General features: G+C 46.2%; 1 protein-coding gene across 4 annotated transcripts in view; it reads right to left on the bottom strand.

The window, feature by feature from the left end:
- GAS7 (growth arrest specific 7) overlaps positions 1 to 17,158 on the bottom strand; it is a 151,025-nt gene that overhangs the window by 67,422 nt on the left and 66,445 nt on the right. For all 4 annotated transcript variants that reach the window (XM_071816808.1, XM_065852036.2, XM_065852034.2 and 1 more), the window contains 4 exons: positions 16,919 to 17,034; positions 10,296 to 10,370; positions 6,366 to 6,444; positions 591 to 719 (listed from right to left, as the gene is read on the bottom strand). In XM_071816808.1, coding sequence (XP_071672909.1) covers positions 591 to 719; positions 6,366 to 6,444; positions 10,296 to 10,370; positions 16,919 to 17,034 — 399 coding nt within the window. The remainder of the gene's footprint in view (positions 1 to 590; positions 720 to 6,365; positions 6,445 to 10,295; positions 10,371 to 16,918; positions 17,035 to 17,158) is intronic.

Genomic DNA, 17,158 nt, shown 5'->3' with positions numbered 1-17,158 from the left:
TCACCTATCTACTGGATGCTCATGTTAAACCAGCACTGGTACTACAGGCTGCTTCTGTTTGGGTTTTGCAGGTGAGGATATTTGCTTTGAGGTGCAGACAATAAGAACCGGGAGAGGGTTTGTGACTTGCTGTGCTACATTCGAGGTGCCATCCCTTGCCATCTGCTTTTTGCTATTGCACGAGAGGACACAGAGCCATGCGAGGCTTTGGCCTGACCCTGCTGCTATTCTAAAGCAAGCTTCTTTTAAATTTAGAGGGCAATAGATGTGACTTCCAGATGCACATAAGTAATGAGTATTATTTGATTTTCATCAAATCACTTTTTGTCCCAAATCGGAATGGGGAGGATGGAACAAAAAGCCAGTTCAGCAGTAGCACAGTAGTTCTTCCCGCAGCCACCAGCTGCCCAAATTTCAGCTAAGCAGCCAATAATGTCTGCCCCCCTGCAAAGGATAACTAACAGCAGAAAGCACTCAACAGAAACCACTGTGGTTCTTTGTGGCAGAACAGCAACTTTTCATGAGGCAGTTGCTTTTCTGTCCAAACAAGCAGTATCTCATAAACTGTGCAGTTAGTTCTCTGCTCCTACCTTTTCGACCGCTGCGTAGCGGCTGGCCAGATGCTTCCGTAAGTCTGCGATATGGTGGTCACACTTCTTCATGTCTTTCTTAAAGTTCTCTCTGAAGTTGAGCAGGGGTTTCTCTACCTCGCTCTGAAGCTGTTAATGAAAACAAAGGAAGAAATGGCAATAATGAGGATCATTATTCATGGGCAGTAATTCCTGGCTCTTCTGCTACGTAGAGTTCAGATCAGAGAGAAAATAAAACACAAACCACAGCCAAACGCAACATCATTCAGCAACACTTCTCCTCCCCAAGAGAGATCGGAGCGAACCTATGGCAAAACTCAGCTCTTCCCAGGACAGGTCTGTTAAGGCAATATTTACTGGAGGGAGCAAAAGGACAGAAACCTTGTCTTCCTCTCTCCTCATTAATACATCTCTCTTCTTACGCATAAAATCAAACTGCAGGCAATACTCAGAGCAGTACTTGAGCTGCTCTGGTTCAGCCCTAAATGACGCAACTTGCTTAAAAAAAACAAAGTACACAAACTAAAGCCGCTAACCCTGACTTCAGTACAGTGAGTCAGTGGGCCATGGTGGCACATCTGTGTTTCTTGTATAGTGAAACAAGATCCAATAACGACACATTTTATTTATTTCTGTCAAGTATAAGGGAACCTAAAGAGATGCCTGAGTATCGAGTTGAAACCCTTTAAGTAGTGGCACCTACTTAAGAAGCCACTGAAATGAACTCAGGAGAGATCCATCGAGTCCACACGTGATTTACCTCTCACAAGCAGGACCTGACAGTCAGCAACACTCAGCTCTGACAGAGTTTGCATCATATTGCTCTTTGGCCTTCTGATACACATTTTTGTCATCCAGCAAATGTGCTCTGAAGGGGTACAGATATTTCACCTCCACAGAAGCAACCAAATACTTGGTTTCTGTTGTCCCTCCTGTAGGGATGCTGGATGCTGTCAACGTAGGCAAGTTGGGGTTGTAATCACCTAACGTGGTCCACAGTGGAGCAGCATCAAATAGTCCCTGAAAACAAGTATTTTTGGCCTTTCCCCAGTGCTCTTTTAATGGAGAAGGGAACTCCATTCAAGCTCAGTCTGGCCTTTTAATTGAGAGAGTCTACAAAGACCCTACAGTACACATCCTAGAGAGGTTAAAAAAGCCTGAAGCGGAGATTGTTCAGGCAGCTGAAGACTGGCACCACGCTGATCTCATATGGCCTACAGCTATCCGAAGGTCAGATGCAAGGGTAACAGAGTTAAATTCTTTTTCATAGGCCCAGGCAAGAGACAACTGAGCTTCGGGAGAATCGGGCTGAATGTAATTAAAAAAAACCCAAACCCAACACCAGATGGCAGCGGGGCACTGGAACAGGCTGACCAGAGGAGCTGTGAAATCTCTGTCCTTAGAGACATTCAAGACTCTGCTTGACAAAAATGCAGCTGATTGATGCGCTCCGGGTGACAAGCCTGCTCGGACTGGGGGGCTGGACTAGAAAATGCTGGACAATATTTTTATGACAGTCTCATCAGGATGGTCCTGGGCAAACTAATAAAGACCTGTTGGTAACTCTGTGGTCCAGCATGGTCATGCAAGCTCTCTCAGGAACAGAGGCACAAGCCACCAGCTGTGCCAGGAGCACTGTCAGTGCGCAGCGAAACAAGAACTGAACAGAGAGAAGTTCAGGATGGTTTCAGTGAACTCCAGAGGCACCGTATTACTACTGACAGACATGTCTGTGACCAAGTAGCTCAACAGTCTGCGTGTCCTTCAGACTGCTCCATTAATAAATGGATTACACTGGGTAAACAAAGCAACATGAGTCAATCATCCTCAGTGGAAGAAGCGGCAACCTGACTCATCTGACATAGGCAGACGTTGCCATCAAAACCCTTATAAAAATCCCCAGGGCCAGAGACACATCAAATAGGAGGACACTGCACTGGCAGTTCTTTTTGCCTAACAGAAAGGAGAGATATTTGTTTATTTCACACAGTTTATAATGCAATGGGACATTGTGATCCTTATAAAGATGGGAAATGCATCACCAGGAGGCTCACAATGCAAACAAGGCAACTACTTTCTCCAGTTCTGTGTTTCTGAAACAAAGAGGTGAACTTCTCAGTGAAGGCAGTCAGCTTTCCCCTAGAATCATTATCCTGCTTGAACTTCCATCTTGCAAGAGGTACCACAAACTATCAAAACAGACTCACACGTGAATGACCCTGACCCAGGCTTTTAAATGTTGCATTACAGTTGGGCGTATTTATTCTTTCTTATCATAGAACAGTTTGGGTTGAATGGACCTTCCCAACTCCCCCAGTGCCACCCCTGCCATGAGCAGGGACATCTTCACCAGCTCAGGTTGCTCAGAGCCCCGTCCAGCCTGGCCTGGGATGTCTCCAGGGATGGTTCATCCACCACCTCTCTGGCCAACCTGGGCCAGGCTCTCACCACCCTCAGGGCCAACAATTCCTTCTTCATGTCCAGTCTGAATCACCCTCCTTTAGTTTAAAACCATCACCCCTTGTCCTATTGCAAAAGGCCCTGCTCAAAAGTCTGTCCCCATCTTTCTTATTGGTCCCTTTTTAATTATGGAAAGGCTGCACTAAGGTCTCCCCGGAGCTTCTCTTTTCCAGCTGAACCCCCCAACTCTCTCAGTCTGTCCTCCCAGCAGAGCTGTTCCAGCCTCGGATCATTCCTGTGGCTCCTCTGGCCCCTCTCCAGTAGGTCCATGTGTGTCCTGTGCTGAGGACCCAGAGCTGGACCAGCACTGCAGGGGGTCTCACAGAGCGGGGCAGAGGGAACAATCCCCTCCCTCCATCTGCTGCCCACGCTCCATGTGATGCAACTCAAGATACGATTTGCCTTCCGGGCTGCAAGTGCACATTGCCGGCTCATGTCCAGTCTTTTACTCCCAGCACCCCCAAGTCCTTCTCCACAGGGCTGCTCTCCATCCCTTCATCCCCAGCCTGGATTGATACCAGGGTTGCCCTGACCCAGGTGCAGGACCTTGCACTGGGCCTCGTTGAACCTCGTGAGGTTCACATGGATCCACTTCTCAGCTTGTCCAGGTCCCTGTGGGTGGCATCCCACCCCTCAGGTGCGTCAGCTGCACCACTCAGCTTGGTGTCACCCGCAAACTTGCTGAGGGTGCCCTCAATCCCACTGCCTGTGTCAGTGATGATGATGTTAAACAGTGCTGGTCCCAGTACTGTTCCCTGGGGGACACCACTTGGCACTGGTGTCCATGCAGACATTGTGCCATTGACCAATACTCTCTGGGTGTTTCCATCCAGTCAGTTCCTCATCCACCAAACAGTCCAGCCATCAAATCCATACCTCTGCAGTTTAGAAAGAATGATGTTGCAGCGGATTGTGTTGAAGGCTCCACAGATGTCCAGACAGACAGCATTTGTAGCCCTTCCTTTGTCCACTGATGTAGTTACTCCATCGTAGTATGGAGGAGGCTGGTCTGGCAGGACTTGTCCTTGGTGAAGCTATGCTCGCTGTCCCAAATCACGCCACTGTCCTCCATGTGCAGAGCTTCTAGAAGGATCTGCTCCATGATCTCCCCAGGCACAGAGGTGAGGCTGACAGGTCCTCCTTTCTACCCTTTTCAAAAACGGGAGTGACGTTTCCCTTTTTCCAGTCACCAGGGTCTTTACCTGACTGCCAAGACTTTTCAAATATCACATAGAGTGGCTCGGCAACTACATCAGGCCATTCCCTCAGGACTCCGAGATGCATCTCATTAGGTCCCATGGACTTACGTACGTCCAGGTTCCTTAAGTGGTCACAAACTGGATCCTCACTTACTGTGGGAGGGACTTTGTTCCCCAGGTCTCTGTCTTGGAGTTCATCCACTCGAGCAGTGTGGGGTGGGAAGACACCTTGCCAGCGAACACTGGGGCAAGAAGTTTTTGAGAACCTCAGCCTTCTCCTCAACCATTGCTACTGGTTTGCCAGATATTTTTTTATTTTTTTGCTAGAAGATCTTGTTAAAAGACTTTCAGATGTACACAACAGATGAAAAAACCAAAAACTATTTTCCTAAGACGAAGAGATTTAAAGCACCAATGTATACAGACAACTCTGACACTTTGCCATCACTGAAGAGGTGAGGTGCAACAAAGGACTTGAAGTCTCAAGACATTTGCTAGAAGTTAGCAAGCATAGGACAGAGACCCTGTATCTCTGTACCAGTATGCTAGAGACTTAGGCAGAAAGACAGAGGCACAAGGTTAATCGTAGCATTAGATGCTGGAGAAACTACACAGCTGAGTTATCAGAAACCACACTTCAAACCCTCCTCTGATTTCACAAGTACTATTTTTTTTCCTTTGCTCCATCAGCTCCATTTCCAGGACGGCTGGTAACACACCATTACATCCAGGCCAGCCCACCACAGCTTCACCTGGTACAAGAGATGTGCAGAACTCACCGCCTGGAGCTCCGTGTGGGAAAATCAGCTGGAGAAGAGGTTCAGTGCCATGACGGCCTTCCAGAAGGATTCCTCCTGTGTATGTATCTACAGCTGCTGTGCCAGTCTGTACAGGCACTAGTAGCGTATACAATATTTTATGTCCTGAGTGCCATGAGAGTGTTGTCACCTCCTCCGATCTGTTTGTGACCCCCAATGCAGAGCAGACTGCCACAGAAGTTGTTCAATGTCTTGAACACTGGTGTTTAAGTTTGAATATTCTTGGTGTGCTCTGCACTGCATTGACTGCTGTGTGCCAGCACTGACTGCTTTTTTCAACTATCAACAAGAAATATAATTACTGCTTCTAAGAATAATGTCTCTGAAAGTAATAGCAAAAATCAATACATTTAAAAACATACTCTGTTAATAAAAGCCAGAACTAGGAACTCCTAAAGCAGGTACAGGAACAGTGGGGAGAACTCAGAGGATGCTACAGCAGTTTCTGTGCAGGGCTTAAGGAAAAGTCAAATAATGAAAGAGCCCCTGTACATTGCCAACCTACACACAGAGACCATTCCATTTCTTCCTCTTGGAAAACAATATGAGAGGACAACAGGGAGCAAAAAGTATTTCACTAATTACAGACCTGAAGTAGAAGTTCGAAGCAGAGCAGCGAGTTACCAAGGCAGCGGCTGGTTGCCTGAGTAACCTCTGCATAATCGCTTACAAACACCGCAGAGCTATAATTTTCCTCCCAAACACGGCTGCTGTGCTGAGATATCTGCCACTGTATTGAACTTCATCACCCACAGAGGTTGACATAATGTAACAGGATGCAAAAGTATGGAAAAAAACCAAAGATAAATACCATAATTTGTACAAGAAATCTCCTTGGACATCACTTGAGAGAGGATCCAAATATAACATGAAGTTCTCAGTGTGCAAAAGTGCCACGGCTAATAATAAGACAGAGTCCTGGTTCTCTTCCTTCCAGATAGATGTGGTAGATTCTTATTGGGAAGCCAAATACTATTTATTTCTTACTCTACAGAAATAATCTGTACAAGCTCTGGGTAAATTTACTTGGGCAGGCTGGTACTTAGAGCTCTAGGTGAATAACCTCTAGAATCAGGTTTTCTTAAATTAAGGCTAGATGTGTTTGAACTTACTCATCCGGTATCAAACTGTGATTTTGGCAGGAAGAACAGAGAGAGTTTCAGTAAGTTTGTTCAGCAACTAATTAATTCTTCTACGTTTGTACCATACGCATGTGTATTATCCCCACTAAAAAGCAATGAAGGAAGATCCACATCAATTACAGGAGAGAAATCTTTGCATAAGGAAGAACTATTTACCTTAGAAGAAAATTTGAGGTGAACCTCCGCTTCGTCAGCCAGACTCTTCTTGAGCTGAGCCCAAGCCTCTCCCAGCGTGCTGCAAGAACACGACAATGATCAGTGCTCTGACTTCTGCACATCCTCCCACCGAGATCTGTGTCAGACAGATGTGGTACAACACTTGGTACCATCTCATGCTCAGCAAAGTCACAGAAAAGTGATAGCAGTAGTTTAAGAAGATTTCTGATCTCTGTGAGCAGGGCAGGATTATATTGACATGGTATGTAGCGCATCTTTGAAAATACTGTGCATAACGATTTCTGCCTACAGAGATGCCACAGTCCCCATCAGCAAGATATCTCAGTATCTTATTCCTACCATAAAAAGTCTTTCTTTCCTAATCCTTAAAATAAATCTTCACCAACACAGTTCCCCCATTGCCTTTTCTACTTTACACCCTACCTTTGGTGAGCAGATTGTTCTATTTCTCCCTGGAGAAGCCTATCAGTACTTGAAAATTACCAGTCTTTTCTCCACGCTCTTTTTCCTTGAGAAAAATGATTTCCTAGACAATGCAGTTTAGGTTTGCTCCTCTCCAACAGCCTCATAACCAAAAACTACACCATCTTCCCATAGAGGTCTTCCAGTTGCTAAACTGGTAACAGATTATTTCTTATCAGACACTCTAGCTTCTACATATCTCGGTCTGATTGCTTTTTTAGACAACCGTGCAAAGTTGTTGATGAATAAGCTTGTGATTCATTACAGCCAGATCCTTCTCCCACAAACTGTTATGTAACTGCATCTCTCACATCCTGTGAAAGTAGAAAACTTGGCGCTTTGTCCTCATTGAAATGCATCTTCATTTTTTTCGGTTCACTTCTCTAGCTTAACAAAAAATCATCTTGAATTGCAATCTTTTCTTCAAATTGTACACACCACCCCTCCCAGCTTTGTCTCATCTTCGATTACAGTAAACCCATTATTTATATCACAGAATCACAGAATCGACTGGGTTGGAAAAGACCTCAGAGATCATCCAGTCCAACCCTTGGTCCAACTCCAGTCCATTGACCAGATCATGGCACTAAGTGCCATGTCCAATCTCAGTTTAAAAACCTCCAGGGCCGGTGAGTCCAGCACCTCCCTGGGCAGCCATTCCAATGCTGACCACTCTCTCTGCACAGAATTGCTTTCTAATCTCCAGCCTTAATTTCCCCTGGCAGAGTTGAAGCCCATGCCCCCTTGTCCTATTGCTGAGTGCCTGGGAGAAGAGCCCAATCCCCCCCTGGCTAGAACTGCCCTTCAGGGCGTTCTAGAGAGTGCTGAGCTCACCTCTAAGCCTCCTCTGCTCCAGACTGAACAAGCCCAGCTCCCTCAGCCTCTCCCCATAGGGCTTGTGTTCAAGTTCCTTCCCCAGTCTTGTTGCTCTTCTCTGGACCCGCTCCAGCACTTCAATCTCTTTCCTGACCTGAGGGGCCCAGAACTGAACACAACACTCCAGGTGTGGCCTCCCCAGTGCAGAGCACAGGGGAAGGATCACTGCCCTTGTCCTGCTGACCATGCTGGTTTGGATACAGGACAGGATCCCATTGGCCTTCTTGGCCACCTGGGCACACTGTTGGCTCCTGTTGAGCTTCCTGTCCATTAGTCCCCCCAGGTCCCTTTCTGCCTGACTGCTCTCCAGCAGTCATTAACAAAAACACTGAAAAAAATGTGGACTTGGGAGGAATCTTATGGGATCTCTATTCCACAGCTACTTTCTGCACTTTATTTATTTAAGTAGCAGGTAGGATTTCTTTCTTAGTTTTGCACCTCCAGCGTTATTTAGGCCACATTTCTTTTGCTTGCCTACAAAAATCTCCCATTGCAAAAAGCAACACTAAATTAAGAGCTGGCTTCCTCTGTCATTCCATCACTGGAGGAATTTAGGTTGGTTTGACATTGCTTGTTCTGTATGCATCCACAATAATTGCTCGTCATTTTAGTTTTCCGCTGAGTGCTTCTAGAAAGCTTGATGGTTTATTCTGCCACTTTGTCCAGGTTATATAAAGCTGACTGATCCACAGTTTCCTGGCTTCTTTATCTCCCCTGCCCCCTTCACAAATATTGTCATATTTGTACCTGACAAACTGCCCATCACCTGAAATTTCAAAATAATGATCTGTAATCTGTTGTTGCTCTAATAAGTTGAGTCCTCAGGTGTGGTGTTCATCACAGATAAACAACCTGAGATTGTTTCACCTACAGAAGTGCTCCCGACTTGTTTCCTTTTCCTAGGCCCGCCCTGAGGACCCCTCCCACTGTCCAGTTTTCACTGCTACTATTTCATCCGATCTATTTAAGTAAAGAAGGCATTTCAGCCTAAGTCTCTTCTACATCTCTTATCCAACCCCAGTGTCTTAAATGACCATGGATTGTATCACCTCCAGTGCCTGTGCAGCAGCACAGTCCTCACAGAAACTTGGACAGAACATCCAGCACCACAGATCGGTCCCATCTCATCACCCTTGTGTCCCACTCACACACTGGTGGGTCTTCTCACCACCAGAGGAGAGCAGAGGACACTGGACAGTCCATACCTTTTGTCAATTCCATAGAACACTGGGCAGCAAAGCTGGAAAATGCTCTGTGAAGTGCAAAACCAGCAGCGCTAACTGGGGTGTCCACCGAGCAGTTCATAACTCACACCTTCTCAGAAATGAAAGGAAGACCCCAGTGAACATTCACTTTGAGTGTACTAAGCTACAGACCCACTTTTGGCTCCTTGGCTACTCTTCCTCCCTCACGTTTTAAAATGGAATTTTTCCCTTTCCTGTGCCTCACCCATAACAGGGTCTTCTCACCAGCCTTTTCTTGATCCTAGACAATTCGGCCACCACAGCACCTTCCATTCCCTTATCTTGCCGCCTCTCCAGGCAGAGCACCACCAGTCAGTGCTCCCTCCACTCTGCTTTGTGTCCCCTTCAAGCTCCCTACTTCAACATTTTTTATGCTTTGGTCCTCATTCTTTCTCTTTTCATCTCCTCCCCCCTAGTTTCCTTCCTCTCCGTTTTTCCAGGCATTGCCACCTTCTCCTATTGGGGGCAGAAGAAAGTGGGAAGATGTGGAAGGAAGTGGGTTTAGCTTTGCTAGGAGCAGGTTAACACCCACCCCTAGAGGGTAAAGAACAGAAACCACAGCCAGTGTAGGTGCTTAGAGAAGTAAAAGCCTCTTGCAATTTCTGTACTTGTCTACCGGAAGCTAAGCATGGAGCTTCATGGAGCTTCACTGCCAGTAGAAACACCCTGTGTTAGAACTAGGCTAGGGACAGTAATGTCCACCCTTGGCTTTCAGTGCTTAGATGGTTTGTGTTGGAATAGACAGAGCTAACAGCTTCAAATCCTTCAGGAACGGTGTGATTTTACTGCTACTGCAGAATTACCATCTAGTCTGAAGTGCATTGCCTAACACCTTCTTATGAACTTCCACAGGGTGAACATGCTGTCAATAAGGGACAACCTGCTGCTTTTCTTGGAGGGCCAGACCCAAGATGAGAAGAGACTTCTTCTTCCTCCCTCTGCCTGCGTTGCTCCAATTCTACCAGCCTGACCTTATGGATCTACTATCAGCAGTATAAAAATTCCATACATTCTTCCATATTCAAAGTAATTTAGTACTTATACATGCTAATCCCTAAAGGAACTAGTGCTAGCTAGAACAAGGCAGCATAAACACATTATTGGAAATGCAAGGTTTTACACAGCTATTCCTAAAAATTTACCATGAACATCTTCAAAAGAAAAATATTCCAAAGCAATTCTATCTTCCGCAACACATGCAGGATGCCAAGCTAAATAAACCTCTGCTGAGCAGAAGAGCTGAGGAAAAATACATGTAGCTGTGTGGGAGGAATGCCTTTCATGATAAAGTTCTTGTCTTCTGCAAAAGTCACAGAAACACACTTACCCTTCTTCTTGAGCAGCCAAGGAATTCTGAGACAGTTTGGATAGATTCTTAGCATATTCTTCCTCAATCTTTATCCTAAACTCAAAGAGAAAGAGAGGAAATAAAAAGACAGCAGTAAGTAAGCTTTATGGCATAAACCCACACACATAATTTAAAGAAATTATCCGCATTTTAACAGATCCTGCCACAGAAATTTTCTTTTCAGCCTCCAGGGCTTGGCAGCACCAGTTACAGGATCCATCTCTCCCCTCAATATGCTAAAAATGCAATAGCAAGAGCAGAGATATATACAGGACAGCATGTGTGATAAAATTAGAAGAAAAAGCTACAGTTCTGGAGAGCAAATAACAAGGACAAAGTGTTTCTACTGTGCAACATGGACTGTCTGCAAAACTGGGCTCACTTGAGAAGCATGTGTCTCAGTCTGCTGCTGAACGTCAGGCTGCATGTCCCTGAAGTGGAGATGAAGGAATGCAGCAACCCAGGAGGAATCGAAACGAGGTGTGGGTGTCTGGGGAGCTGCACTGCACCTCTTCTACGGACACCGAACGCTTCCTGCTCCCTGTCACAGACAATGAAGCTGATAAAAATGTGGCAGGGGCTTCTGTCACTGACACGTGGCCGTGCAGCCCCTGCCCTTCACCCATCCCACCCACTGCCCTGGCCTCTCCGTTCCTCACACCAGAACGGGATCTGAGCTTGCAGTTGGTGAGGGTGCGGAAGAAGGAACACTGGCAAATAACCACTGTGGGAATGGCTGCCAGGAGAAGAACAAGTGCAGCTGTTGAGTGAGGGGACAAGGGTGAACGCTGTTTGCACAGTAGGGAGGGAAGGAGTAGCTGCTGGTTCAGAGGTGACATGCATGACACCTGAAACCCTAACACCATCTCCCCTGTATTACACACAGAATCCCAGAATGTCAGGGGCTGGAAGAGACCGCAAGGCTCATCCAGTGCAATCCCCCCATGGAGCAGGAACACCCAGCTGAGGTTCCACAGGAAGGGGTCCAGGCGGGTTTGAATGTCTGCAGAGAAGGAGACTCCACAACCTCCCTGGGCAGCCTGGGCCAGGCTCTGCCACCCTCACCGGGAACAAGTTTCTTCTCAGATTTAAGTGGAACCTCCTGTGTTCCAGTTTGCATCCACTACCCCTTGTGTTATCACTGGTTGTCACTGAGAAGAGCCTGGCTCCATCCTCCTGACACTGCCCCTTTCCATATTGATGCCCATGAATGAGTCACCTCTCAGTCTCCTCTTCTCCAGCTCCAGAGCCCCAGCTCCCTCAGCCTTTCCTCACACGGGAGATGCTCCACTCCCTTCAGCATCTTGGTGGCTCTGTGCTGGACCCTCTCCAGCAGTTCTTCTCCTAGTGAAACATTTGCAAGTTATACATGATCCCAACTAGGGCGAACATTGCGCTATTAGCTGGTTTTCAAACCAGCTTGCTCAATAGAGCATCTCCAAGACAGAGCTCAATGGCACCCAAGCAGAGCAACTCCAATTCTGTGCTATGTACCAGCAGGAGAAAAACCTCATTTGAAATCCATCTCCTCCCAGTGAGAAGACACAAGGTGGGACATTTTTGGCATGCCCATTTGCAGCAGCTATTTGAGCAAACACTGTTATAACAGTTTGAGACAAAAAGGGTCCCTCAAGCCAGCTAAGAGGGGTCTGATATTCTGCAATGCTGAAAGCATGATCTGGATGTCACTGTGTGGGACACAGGTGGCTGAGGCCCAAGGTGACACCCAGCTCAGGACAGGACAGCACATGTACAGACCTCACTCAGCACATGGGGCTCCTCTTTGCCCTCCTGGGAGAACAAAACCAGGCAGCTCCCCATGCCTGCAGTAGTAATATCAACAAATGCAGTGCTCCAGTACCAAAGGCTACACTGCGGTTAGGACCTTGCTATGAAAAGGGCTTTATCCAGGTACATTTCACCTTGCCTACTTTAAATACCTACTTTAGGATGGGACTAATCTTGTCTCAGAAGTGACAATTTCTCTGGATTGGAACGGGAGCATAGGTCAACTATAACAAAGATGCAAATGTCTAAATGTAGCTAAGATAACTAAGTGTTCAGCCAAAAGCCAGGGCTCGCTGCTTTTGCCTCAGTTACCAGGAGCTCCCAGCCAAAGCTGTAGTCTAAATCCTTCACCATGCAACGTTATTCCTGCTGGATTTTGGCTTAAGGATGCCATTGAGCGATTTACTTATGGATGGCAGGTGTGCAGAGGAGCTAGCTGGTCTGCTGCCCATACAGACAGACCCACACCGAATCTGTGTGTCGGTCCTTCATCTCATGGAACAGAGGAATAACTGTCTTCTGTCACAAAGGCTTGCTGTGAAAACAATGAATTGAAAACGCCGCGAGTTCTTCCTTGATGCTGCTGTAGCTGGGGAAGTACTAACACACGAAGACAAAAGAAGTTCCGTGATTTCCACAACCAGATATAAAACACAGTGTCTGCTGCCACTGTCCTAAGCGTGGCACCCTAAATGGAAAGCCACTGGCTTCAATGGAAGAGGTCCTCATTGGTTCCAGCTTTAGCCCAGGCTCTGGGACTTCAAGTGTTACTTGTAATGCAAGTGGGTGTACTAGCAATGGGGCAGACTGCCTTGGTAAGGAGGAAACGATATAAAACAACAATAAAACGGTGAATTGGTTATTGCTTTAGAGCCCCAACTATGAGACATAAATGGTTTCACCCTAGCCTGGTATCCTGTCACTGGCTTTGGCCAAAACACCTTGAGCACCTCAAAAGAGGCTAAAAACCAAGATGAACCTCAAAAAGGGAAAAAAGCCTCTAGGACTCTGGATTGTGGTGACTGTGTGGGGACTCCTGAGCCTTGTGAGACAACCTCCAGAAACCTCCACGGCTGTTTCACAGTTATTGCAGCTCCACACCAAAAAAACCCCAAAGTTTCTTGTTTCCACTAGTTTGAAAACTTGCAGAATTTTACTCCCTGTGTAGTCAGAAGTATTACGGATTATAAGTGCATTGTGACCCCATACTGTCTTGACTTTATTAGTTCTTGTTGCTCTTTGGATGTTTATTCCCTGCTCTCTTATGTTTTTTTTTTTAATAAGGTACTTTTTATGCCCACACTCATAAAAACTAGAGAGCTACAAAGGGAGGAGAAGATGATCTGATGTGACTACCATGCAAGAAGAAACTAAATAGATTAAGACAACACGGGGAACATGGAGAAAAGGTGACAGAGGATATCTGACAGACAGCTACACAACTGTCACTGCATGAAGACAGTGGCTGTGAGTCTTTTAACACTATTTCTCCAGATTAGGAAGCAACAACGAAATTATCAGGCAACAGAAGCACCATTACTTGTCCTGTAGTGCATAAAATGCAGAACTGCAAAGTGTTGCAGTGGTTGAAAATATAAAAAGACTCAAAAGGATTAGACAAACAGTGGAAGATGTTTATAAGTATCTGCTGAACGTGGAAGACCTAAGGCAAACTCTGGAAACCCCCAAACTTCTGATTATTGAAGGTGGAAGGACAGAGACTCTCGTGCTCTTTTCCTCTTGCGCACTCAGTACTGCCACGGTCAGATGAACGTCAGTGGGCTACACAGACCTTCATCAGATCACCACGGTTATTTTCCTGTAGCTAAATCATCTGCTATTTATTCCAAATTTCCTAAGCATATACCAGCTTAACTAAAAAGTGAGTGACCAAAAGCCTAAGACAGTGTTCCTTTGCTAATAAAACCACTACTTCTTATACTTTTCTCCAATACTTGGAGAGACTGATGCTATTCAGGGCAGTCCGCACATTTTCTCAGCTGTTTTGTAGTCACAGAATCCCAGAATGTCAGGGGTTGGAAGGGACCTGGAAAGCTCATCCAGTGCAATCCCCCTGCCAGAGCAGGAACACCCAGCTGAGGTTCCACAGGAAGGGGTCCAGGCGGGTTTGAATGGCTGCAGAGAAGGAGACTCCACAACCCCCCTGGGCAGCCTGGGCCAGGCTCTGCCACCCTCACCCCCAAGAAGTTTCTTCTCAGATTTAAGTGGAACCTCCTGTGTTCCAGTTTGAACCCACTGCCCCTTGTTCTATCACTGGTTGTCACTGAGAAGAGCCTGGCTCCATCCTCCTGACACTCACCCTTTCCATATTGATCCCCAGGAATAAGTCACCCCTCAGTCTCCTCCAGCTCCAGAGCCCCAGCTCCCTCAGCCTTTCCTCACACGGGAGATGCTCCACTCCCTCCAGCATCTTGGTGGCTGCGCTGGACTCTCTCCAGCAGTTCCCTGTCCTTCTGGAACTGAGGGGCCACAACTGGACACACTATTCCAGGTGTGGTCTCACCAGGGCAGAGCAGAGGGGCAGGAGAACCTCTCTGACCTACTGACCACCCCCTTCTAATCCACCCCAGGTACCACTGGCTTCCTGGCCACAAGGGCCCAGTGCTGGCTCATGGTCATCCTGCTGTCCACCAGGACCTTACTTGAATGCAAATGCTGGACTGTGTTTTCATTTTGGACTTAAAATAATTCTTTCCTTCTTTCACACCCACATCCTTGATCTTTCAGTTCAGTCAATTTACTAATTATTTTCTTCTCTTTCATGAGGTCTGTCTTATTACAATTCCAAGTCAGTATTATAACCCCACCTTTGTCAATAAGAACTGAATGAATACATAATTGTGCAGTCTAAGATTGCTATTTACAAGTAGTTCATCTAAAAGCATTTAAATTTCAGTTAGTTGTTGGTTATTTGACGAAGAAATTGGGTTATCTTGTCTCATCCCAGCTCCCTATGTAAAGCTATTTTTATTAGCTGCCTGAAACTCATCTCCAGAAGGCTGGTTGTACAGATGGGAGAGAATTTTTCTGGACATGAAAACCCCTAGTTAAACATGGTCTCATATTCCCTGAGCCACCTGATGGTCATTACGAAAATCTCGGAATGTAAAGGTTCCCCTGATGCTCTGAGCTCTCCTTTCCATGAGTAACCTCTCCAGCTCAACACCGTCCTCCTCCTTTTCCACACAGACTCGTCCTGAATCATTTGTTTCAAACAGAAGAAAAATACATATTCATCTTTTTGTAACTCCCATCCCTCTTCACACTCAATTCCAAACCTTCCTTGTTTCCAGCACACAGTGAATGTTTTCTGTCTTTTCCTCTGCAGCATGCCTACTCCTTCCTCTGCTGAGGACATGGAGATGCCTCTTCCCAGTGTCACAGCTGCTCTTTCTTCGCTCTCTCTCATCTCACGCCATCTTTCCTTCCCTCTTGAATGCTGCTTTCTTTTGTTTTTTGTCAAATTTCGTTATATATTACTTTCTCTGGAGTAGCTTTCCTCCTCCTTTTCCTGGCCACAGCTATCACAGCCTCCTCTTCATCTCCTAACTTAGCTAGACTACTTCTCAATTGTATTATTCCTTTCTTCTACCTGCCTCCTCTGGTCACACTTTTTATGGATCACAGAGGTAACTGCCTCTCAGACTGTCACACATCAAAGGCATTAGGAACCACACGTGGATGCTGGGCACTCTGCACCTCATTTATCAGAACATCTTTATTGCCTGTGCTATACTTGGCATTTCTCCACTGTTGCCATATTCCCAATACTACAAAAAAGGTGAGAGGGAGAAAGAAAACAAACCACAAACGAAAGCAACTGTCTGCAAACTCTGCCCAATGGAACTGCCTCCCAAACACCAACACAGGTGCCTGTTTGTTGCCCCATTCATTGCTTCCTCCACTATTGATTTACACCACAAAGCCACACTGTGTCTACAGCAGCAGAGGAAGGCAATTCCAACTCAGCAGCAAGCACCAATGCAGAGGCAATGACAGGGGACAACAGCTCCTTCGATGGGTGCAACTGCCGCCAGGAGAGAACATCCAACAGTGTGCTCTGCCTTCCTCCTGGGAATAAACACCGCTTGCTCCCTATGGGCTGTTCTCAAGTTTGGAGAGTCACCCTCAAGATGATTTACACTGGCTTGGACCCATGACAAGCGATTTCAAATAACCGTGACACCACTTATGAGTAACGATGTCACATTGTCTCCTGCACACGGCTGAGCTGAGCATCCACCAACTGCTTGTTTGGTGCTCAGTGCACTTTCCATGTCAGCAGAGCAACAGACCACTAAGAGGATTCTGGCATTTTCTGGTAGCGACATCTGCCTTTATGATTTGGGGTTCACATTAAATATCTGTATGTGCAATTTAGCTCCATAACCAGCTTAAGTCCCATGTGATGTCTTTTTACATCTTCCCCTAGGAAACTGCGCCTATGCTCCATGTCAACAAATTGCCTCTCTACTTTTCAGACTAAATATTTCCTTTCTAAATGTCATCTCTGCTCTGTTTTTTTTCCATGTCCATATTTTCACCTTGAATCTGCAACTTAAAACCTCCTTGGTCCCCTCTATCTGAAGGGACAGCCCATGCACATACGACTGAACAGGCACAGCAGGAGAGAGGAGAGAGCTGGGGAAGACTGGAGAGCGTGGATGGACACTGAATGAAATGCTCTTTAAGAACTGATAGTGTATTTTTTACATAGTTTGTGCTATGTCATCTAAATCAGTAAAAAAAAGAATTGCCATAAATAGTTAATTTGATAGTAAAGTGCTAATTACCTTTCTCGGACGAACTCTGCCATTTCTTTCTGCATTTGTTTCCCTTTAAGTTGCTTTTGAAGAAGAATTTCAAATCCCGACACTGTATTGTTCCCTTGGGAATCCTTCTTATCGGCCTGGAAGGAAAAAGGAAGTTGAACAAAAAGGTGTGAGGATTAGAAACACGGACATGCCATTCCCAGAGGCAGCTGCCCAGGCAGCCTGAGCAATGGCGGTGTCCAAAGAGCCTGTGAGAGCTGA

Source organism: Patagioenas fasciata, chromosome 18 (genome assembly GCF_037038585.1).
Source record: "Patagioenas fasciata isolate bPatFas1 chromosome 18, bPatFas1.hap1, whole genome shotgun sequence".
NCBI classification, from domain to species: domain Eukaryota; kingdom Metazoa; phylum Chordata; class Aves; order Columbiformes; family Columbidae; genus Patagioenas; species Patagioenas fasciata.
This window is presented reverse-complemented; position numbering and strand designations above follow the sequence as displayed.